The 9,233-nt window shown below is 37.1% G+C and overlaps 1 protein-coding gene across 1 annotated transcript in view; it reads right to left on the bottom strand.

Annotated features, from left to right (window-relative positions):
* The window catches only part of PDK1 (pyruvate dehydrogenase kinase, isozyme 1), a 34,398-nt gene extending 25,257 nt beyond the window's left edge, over nucleotides 1–9,141 (bottom strand). The window contains exons 1-5 of the mRNA XM_008588408.1: nucleotides 9,075–9,141; nucleotides 6,955–7,096; nucleotides 4,728–4,799; nucleotides 1,370–1,554; nucleotides 982–1,077 (exon numbers count right to left, since the gene is read on the bottom strand). Of these exons, the coding sequence (XP_008586630.1) occupies nucleotides 982–1,077; nucleotides 1,370–1,554; nucleotides 4,728–4,799; nucleotides 6,955–7,096; nucleotides 9,075–9,096 (517 nt within the window). The 5' untranslated portion in view covers nucleotides 9,097–9,141. The remainder of the gene's footprint in view (nucleotides 1–981; nucleotides 1,078–1,369; nucleotides 1,555–4,727; nucleotides 4,800–6,954; nucleotides 7,097–9,074) is intronic.
* Between the last annotated feature and the right edge of the window lie 92 nt (nucleotides 9,142–9,233).

The raw sequence follows: 9,233 nt of genomic DNA, 5'->3' as shown, positions 1-9,233 counted from the left end.
CATTATTGTGGTCTTTTCTTCCTTTCTTTCCCTCTTTCTTAGCACCCACTTATAAGTGAGGACGTGTGGTATTTCTCTTTCTGTGTGTGGCTTATTTCACTTAACATAATTTTCTCCAAGTTCATCCATGTTGCTGCAAATGGCAGAAATTCATTTCTTTTTATGGCTGAGTAGTATTCCATTGTGAATATATACCACAATTTCCATATCCAGTCATCCTTCGATGGACATTTAGGTTGGTTCCATACTTTGGCTATTGTAAACAGAGCTGCGATGAACATGGGAGTATCCCTTCAGTATCAGATTTTTAAATTCATTTAAATGATTTTAATTCTAGGAATGCTGCCTTCTAAAATACCAGCAAAAGTCAGCATATACCTAAGAATGCTCACTGCAGTATTGCTGGTAATAGAAAAAACTTAAAACAACAGGAGGATGGATTAATACATATCGATACATTCCCTATAGTCATTCAAAAACTTGGGTTATATCCATATGTACTGACATGGTAAGATGTCAGCAAACTTGCAGAAAACTTACAGAACACCCCATTTTCTAAAAACAACAAAAAATGTAAAACCAACAATTATGTACATGTAGGTGTATATGTGGTATAAACAAAAAAGTGTGGAAAGATGCAAACCAAACTGTTATGAATTGCTGCTCCTAGCATAAGGAATTAGAAAGGGAGGAGTAGGGACATGAATTTTTTGAAGTGAAACAGACACCCTCTATAGTATCACCAAACTCTCCTTTAATAAAGAATTGTATCAATAAAATATTCATACCATACATAAAGCACAATTAATGATATAAAGTTATTTTCAAGCCCATGTATTTGTTCCTAACATTTTGTCTTATGATACAAACAGTTGCTTTAATAGCAAGAATAAAACTCAACAATTTTGATGTTTGCATCCTTTTTGAAAGGATGCAAATATATTTCATAAGTATTTACCTTTATATTTCATAAGTGTTTACCTTTAATAACTTCAACTACATTGCAGTTTGGATTTATGCTTCCAATGTGTTTTTGATGAGATGGACTTCCTTTGCCTTTTCCACCAAACAGTAAAGCTATCAAAAAATAAAAAACAAACAAAATAAGCTAAACTACCTAATGCCCTTTTCCAGATTTGAATACTTTTTCTCTAAATGGTAGCAAATAGTAGAACAATAGTTTCCTTAAGCATAAACATAGTTATTTTACATGAAATAAAAATATCTGCTTTATATGGCAGTCTGTTTATTTTTCTTAATAAGAAAAAAAGTAAAACTAAATGTTCTGCCTAAATGGAAGTTTTCTAAATAAATTTAAAATATACCAACACATTTTATTTAGCTTCTTTTCTGACTTCAGGACACTTACAGTGCTGATTGAGTAACATTCTAATTGAAATGCGACTCATGTAGAATCGATCCAAAAAGTACTGAACATTCTGGCTGGTAACAGGATCCACCCCAAAGCTCTCCTTGTATTCAATCACACCCTGGGCCATTGTGGGAATGACATCATTGTGTCGGTTCCTGATCCGTATCACAGTATCTGTAAAGCTAAACAAATGCATCTATCAAAAAAGCCAAATATTCTGACAAGTGAATTTAATACTAAAGCGTAAGTTTAACCAACTATACCAGACAAGAAATCCCTAATTCAGTAAAAGGAACATCAGTGCATGTATTCCTACACTTATTTAAATATATTTCAGATCATAAAATGAAGATGAAGATGTAAGGACCTCCAAAATCAAACTTTCTAAATTTAATTCTTTTCTTGTACTCCTAAGAGTGATGCTGCCACAAAACATAACGCTATAAATATTAAGGGTTTTCTTTAACCATTATCAACTAAGATCATCTGAGTATTCACTATGGGGATGGTATTTCAGGGACATTCTGTATAGGAAGACAGAGCAGTTGCTCCTGGGTAATACATGCTCTGTAAGGAATCAAGATGAATGAGCTAATAAAGCCTGTCTATTTTGTAACTATTCTGTTGGGTTCAACGAGAGAAAGAACAACTTAGAACAGAAAAGGAGAATTCTAACTTCATTCATGCTATGAGTTTACAAGATGGGAGCAGAAGAGTAGACCATTGAATTAAAAACAATTTTTCAAATCATTCAGCCTTCCCATTTCTGTCACTTAGAAGACAATGCATGGTTAATTTAAAGAATTAAAAAAGAGGAAAGACATCTTAATTATGAAGTAACAAAACCAATCTTCTAACATACCCATCAGAATTTACATTTCCAAATGAGTGCTTTCCCATTCAGAGTCATCATATATTGAGTGCTATTAACTTATTCCAGTGACGTTCCCATTGCTCAAAACATTTTTAGAATTCCTACTTCGTAATTAGCTTCAAAACCAAATTGTCAAACCAAAATACAAACAACAAAACTCTTCAAAAACAACAAACAACTTATCATTTTAGTTACCTCTTTGTTGACTTTCTCTCTCTCTCTTTTAAAAGCAAGAAACAGTATTATTCTGCTTTACTACTCACCTTATTTTCTAAGTCCAGCTATAAATGGCTGTTTTCAGAAGGTTCTATAGCATAATGTTACTTTTAAGTAAGACTGCTTGGGTTCAAACCCTGGTCCTATCATTTGCTAGCTATACAACCTTAAGTTACTGAACCTCTTTGTGCAAAAACAGCATTATCTGAATAGAGTTGTTTTAAANTGGGAGCAGAAGAGTAGACCATTGAATTAAAAACAATTTTTCAAATCATTCAGCCTTCCCATTTCTGTCACTTAGAAGACAATGCATGGTTAATTTAAAGAATTAAAAAAGAGGAAAGACATCTTAATTATGAAGTAACAAAACCAATCTTCTAACATACCCATCAGAATTTACATTTCCAAATGAGTGCTTTCCCATTCAGAGTCATCATATATTGAGTGCTATGAACTTATTCCAGTGACGTTCCCATTGCTCAAAACATTTTTAGAATTCCTACTTCGTAATTAGCTTCAAAACCAAATTGTCAAACCAAAATACAAACAACAAAACTCTTCAAAAACAACAAACAACTTATCATTTTAGTTACCTCTTTGTTTACTTTCTCTCTCTCTCTTTTAAAAGCAAGAAACAGTATTATTCTGCTTTACTACTCACCTTATTTTCTAAGTCCAGCTATAAATGGCTAACTGTTTTCAGAAGGTTCTATAGCATAATGTTACTTTTAAGTAAGACTGCTTGGGTTCAAACCCTGGTCCTATCATTTGCTAGCTATATATACAAACAACAAAACTCTTCAAAAACAACAAACAACTTATCATTTTAGTTACCTCTTTGTTGACTTTCTCTCTCTCTCTTTTAAAAGCAAGAAACAGTATTATTCTGCTTTACTACTCACCTTATTTTCTAAGTCCAGCTATAAATGGCTGTTTTCAGAAGGTTCTATAGCATAATGTTACTTTTAAGTAAGACTGCTTGGGTTCAAACCCTGGTCCTATCATTTGCTAGCTATATAACCTTAAGTTACTGAACCTCTTTGTGCAAAAACAGCATTATCTGAATAGAGTTGTTTTAAAGATTAGATGACATCATTCATATAAAGTCTGCTCTTTACCTAGGCACAGAGTGAACTCCTGATGAATGCTGTCAGATCAAAATCATGTTTTCAAAATGAAGTGTCACTGTCCCCTTTAAAGACAGTCCAAAAAATGTGTAACAGACTCTGAGAATGAGAGATGGTTGTTACGTTTTGAGCAACATTCATTGGAATAAGCAGGTAACTGCCTGAGGTGACTACTTGGGTTTACCAACTCTGGTATGCTGGTTATTAAATTGGTCATATTACTTACATTATCTTACAGACTACATGTCATAAACTAGAGACCTACAGTCGAGTTTTTATACACCTCCAGTGTTTTTAGAATTTTTTAACTAGCTGCCAATCTTTCAAAAATTTGGATATTTTACATTAAAAAAATAGACTTGTAGCCCTTCTTTAAAATCAGAAAACCATCAGATGATCTGGACAGCAGTTTTACATGGCAATGATCAGCTGGAGCTGAGGGTGTCTGTCCTTTAGAAGGAGCGTGGTTAACAGTCCAGGTTAACCATTCAAGTGGCATTAAGGCCATATCTAAATTTCCACCAAATTTGTCTTGTTATAATAAATAGGAACATGACACATTTTTTATGCACAATCCAATTTTCTGATTTATGTTAGTTGCCTTGCCTATATGCGCTGCTACAGATACATATACAACCACATGTTCTAAAGTAGCAGGAACCTAAAAGTTAATATCAAGTTCTCTAACGTGACCTGTATTAGTCTGTTTTCTGTCCCTTATAATAGAATACCTGAAACTGGGTATTCTGGTGAGGGTCTTCTTGGTTGGGACTCTACAGGGTCTCGGGATGATGCAGGGTATCACATGTTGAGGAGGGGGAAGAGCACTTTTATGTGCTCACTTGCTCCCCTTATAAAGCCCCCAGTCTATTCCCTGATAACCCATTAAACCATTACCCATTACTCCATGAATAGATTAATACATTCATGAGAGCACAGTCCTCACAATCCAATCACGTCTTAAAGGCCCACCTTTCAAGTGCCATACTGGAAACTAAGTTCCACATGAGCTTTGGAGGGGAGAATCAACCCACTGGATGACCCAATAGCAGGATTATGCTTAATGTATTCACATTTTTATATGGTGTTTAAAGGATATAAAACTGTGTTCAGAACAGGGTCAAAACAGCATACTTACTCGTAAATAGCTTTAGCATCTTCAGCGCTTTTGTCCTTAAAATCAAGAAGCTCCTGAAGACTCTGAATATACCTAAAATTCAAACCAATAGGGAAAGTTTGTTCTTTTATATTCTGAAAGTTCAATATCGTGAAAATTAGCTCAAAAGTTATTTTTAACATTTTATAATTTTTAATTTAGAATACCGCTCGCTATAAATTATGCTGAAGTAAAATTTTTACACCCATTCACATTTGAGCAAAGTGTCAGGCACAAATCAGTAGAAGGTGCACATTTTCTCTTAAAAGCATAGGTCAAATTTGATTTACGAATTTTAAGATTTCCTACTCCTTTTTAAAATTCAATACCCTAAAATAGTTTTTAAATTTTTAAAATTTACCACTGTACATTACAGTATAAATACTGATGATCATGAAAACTGAATTTGTCACCAATAACTATGTGTTCTTGGGCAAATGAGACTTGTCTTAGTCTCTCTCAATAAAATGAGGCCAGACTACTTTGCTTTAAGAATCTAACTTAAGTGTCTATACTTCAAAACCTTAATTTCAGATGTTTATGTTCAATGAACAAGTATATATTGAAAGTCTACAATCTTTCACATGGTTCTTCTAAGCAGTACTGAACAAAAACACAAAAGTCATGAAAATGTAGGTTTTTATTACACAATTCAAGGTAGCCAAGCATCTGCTAAGGAATGAGCAGAATGAAGAAGGCCAAATGACTTTCTCAAGGGCAGTCAAGCACAATGGCATTGCAGGGCGAGAGCTAAAAATACCTTGCTACTATTCAATTGCCTTCTTCAACAGTATATGGTCTGCTTGGCTTGTCTGTGAGACTTTATCTACAACTGCCCTAACTTAGCAGGCATCCAGGAGCAATGAAAGTGTTTTAAAAATCTGTAAATCCATATGTTGGTTTGGAAAGCTGTTTCTGACAAGCAATATGCCTCACTACATTCCAAAGTCAAGTGATTCTGATAGCTGTTGTTTTGCTTTAACCCTTAATTTTTTCTTCACTAGCAAGAAGAACTATTAATTCAAGAGATACTTGTGTACCTATAATGTGCCAAGCACAAACCAGATTTCAAAAAGTAGCATACTCTATTTTTAATGAAGAATTTTTAAAAACAGAAAAAAACTTTCATAGAAAATTATATTTTCTCCTTCCATCGTAATTCCTAAACAAATGGCTCTCACTCAAACCACATTTATAATTGTTCCATACTTGGACTAGATAGCATCTGATTATCATATACAGCAGTCAGACTTCTTTCACTTACTTTTTAAAATTGATGTTAGATCAGCCTTTCCCAAAAACTATAATATCTACAAAAAGAAAACTAGAATCTCCATGAATCATAATTGGGAAATGTCTTGCAGCTAAATATTTTCCACTTAGGACTTAATTCTGGCTGACTCTTTTATTTGAAATTTAGAGTCCTTAGGAGAATAACACTTTTAAATTAATAACATTAACAACAAAGGCTGTATACAGGTGGCCATATATGACTGCATACCCTCAACAACTCTGCCATTTTGGGGAAGAGAGATCACAGTTTGTATGTAATTCCAATAACTTCTAAGTGTTTTAAAATGGAAGAAATAAAAGTTTTAACTTTTGTGACTTTAAAAAAGATACAGTTCAATAAAATAAACTCACTTTACTAAAAATATTTATACCCTTTCATACATTTCACCATTCTGACTACAGCATGGTATAGTAGAAACAGACAAATCTGGGTTTGAATCCTAGATCCACTATACAAGGGGTCTTCAAAAAGTTCATGGAAAGATTCATATTATATTCTAATTCCATTTTTCTATGAAATTTTTGAAGTACCCACATATGTGCCTCCACTTCCTCATCTGTAAAGTGGAAATAATATCTACCATGCGGGATTGTTAAAGGGACTAAAGGTAATATTCTACATATAAATACCTAGCCACAAACAAATGGTAAGGTTTTTTTTATATTATAACATCCCTTCAAATTTAATAACACAAATCTTAAATTTGGTATCTGTATTTCAGTGCAGTTCTGTTTTTCTCAAAATCAAGAAGTGATAGAGTCTAGGATTCAGGAGACAGACACACCAAAAAAGAAAGATAAGGAGGAGTACTGCTACTATCTTAAGATCTCACTGCAGAGTAACAAAGCACTTGCTTTAACCTTGAGTAAAGTCCATAACTCTTTCGAAATTGTAAACACAAGATGGGAATCTTACCAGCTTTGTACCATTTGAACAGATGGCGTCCTGAGAAGATTATCTGGAAGGAGACTTATCTCTTTCATTATATTTGCCAATCTAACAGGCAACTCTTGCCGCAGAAACATAAATGAGGTCTTTTCACAAGCATTCACCGACCCTGAAACCAAACACGGTGGGAACAGCGGTAAGTGGAAGCCAAAAGGCAGCAGAAGAAAGGAGGAAGGGAGAAACAGAGGGAGCTTATCTGGCAAGGACAGTGTGGTAGAATCACCATAATGATGGGGCAGCAAATAGGAGGCAAAAATATCCATGGCTGAAGGAGCTGAGGGATGAGATACCCAGTCCCCAGTTATGAAGCATCCAGAATGACCTCCAAATTCCTGACATTCCAATGGCTCGGTACATCAGTTAAGATACTGTACTTTTCTATCTCCCTTACTGCATCCTTACAGTGATCTCCTATTTTAGAACTAAGGTAACTTGTGCATGTCTGAGCAGGTCTCAGAGTCTAATTAACAGTAGAACCTGGGGCTGGCCCAGTGGCGCACTCGGGAGAGTGCGGCACTGGGAGCGCAGCAACGCTCCCGCCGTGGGTTTGGATCCTACATAGGACTGGCCGGCGCTCACTGGCTGAGCGCGGTGCCGGCGACACCACACCAAGGGTTGCTTGCGATCCCCTTACCGGTCACGAAAAGGACAAAAAAAAAAAAAATCCAGTAGAACCTGGAAGAGCCTATCCCAAATCCCTTGTTGCTGCTATCATTTAGAAATGCTAGGTTTATAAAGAGTGCATACCTGTCTAAGAAACAGGAAAATTCTAACCACTACATGGGAAGATTCACTGGTTCCATATAGAACCACTAATTACCATAAGAAAAGAGAAAGTGCAGAGGAGTGCTTTTAGGCCACAGAAAGCAAAAACCACAAATGCCTGTTCAGCAACCACCTTCAAGTAAGTCCTATTCAATTGCCTGATTTCTAGAAAGTCACCTGCCCCTTTTTCCACTCCTATATCAGGATGCTAAGCAGAACAGTTGTAGAAATGTCCTCTGTCAAGCAGCACCATTTAAAGATAAACTAAAAAGTCTTATTATTTTAATAATGCATTTTAAACTCACCAATTTAGTCTTGCTGCTTTAGCAGAGACAACCGTAGCAAAATATACATTGACAATAGCAGGAATTACTGTACTAAAGGAGAATATCTTGTATAAGTTTAATGGCATACTTGTGAACAAGGTCAAATTCACCCCTTCATCACAGATTCATTTTAAAGTAAAAACAAAAACCAAGGAGTTTGAGCTAAAAACTTTGCCACTGTAAACCACATCTTTAAGATAAAGATGCCAGCCACACTGTATCTTTCAAGCCCACTACTGATGTTAGTGACCTAACGGCATTCGCACTGCAGAAGATAAATTTTTCTATTTAAACTTTATGACTTTATTAAAGTTTATATTAGAGTTTTCTCTTTTCTCCTCATCGCTCCCATGTGAGAAGTCAAAGTTAAATGCCCAACTTTGCAATTACTTACACAATCTGTGCATGTTTTCTAGAGAAAACCAGGGTAAAATGTGGTAAACTCCACGGCATCTTGTACTCATGCACTTTTACACGTGCTCAAGACTTACTTGCTGATGATGAACTGAGCGTGCTGTTGGTGAAAACACTCTTAAGGCACTAGCAAGGAAAACATTCTAAGAAACATCGGGCCAGTTATAACCTGCCTTCCCTATCATCATGCCAATTCTATGCAATTGTCATATGCAAAACCTGGCATTTATGATTACTGCGATTTCCGGAGGTGTCCACGCTCTGGCCTCTCACCCGAGCTCCGCTCTCGGAAGGGTCCTGGTCGCACCTGCTCACGTGCGCAGAAAGGAGGGAGGTCATTCCGCCAGCTGCCCTCCCGGTCTGTTTTCCACAATGCACAGTAAAAAGCCACGCGCCCCCAGTTATCTACGCCGCTTGCAAGCGCCGGCACCGCGAGGGAGGAATGAAGCACCTAAGGCGCTGGGGGAGGAAACGTTGAGGAGGAGGGGTGCGCCTGAGGCGAGGGGCCAGCGCGGGCCGGGTTAGCGGCTGCGCCTCCCGCCCGGGACGGCGCACAAAGGCCGAAGCCCGGGCCGTACTCACCGAAGTCCAGGAACTGCTTCATGGAGAGCGGGGACGGCGAGAAGCGCGCGTAGAAGTCCACTTGGCCCGGAACACCGCGTTCCGACGCCGGGCCTGAGCCCGAATCCGCGGTGAGGCTGCGGCTGTCACGGGGGCCGGCGGCGGGCGGTCCGGGACCCC

Source organism: Galeopterus variegatus, unplaced genomic scaffold (genome assembly GCF_000696425.1).
Source record: "Galeopterus variegatus unplaced genomic scaffold, G_variegatus-3.0.2 Scaffold4803, whole genome shotgun sequence".
Classification (NCBI taxonomy): Eukaryota; Metazoa; Chordata; class Mammalia; order Dermoptera; family Cynocephalidae; genus Galeopterus; species Galeopterus variegatus.
Note: the sequence above shows the minus strand (reverse complement) of the source record. Positions and strands in the feature narration are given on the sequence as shown.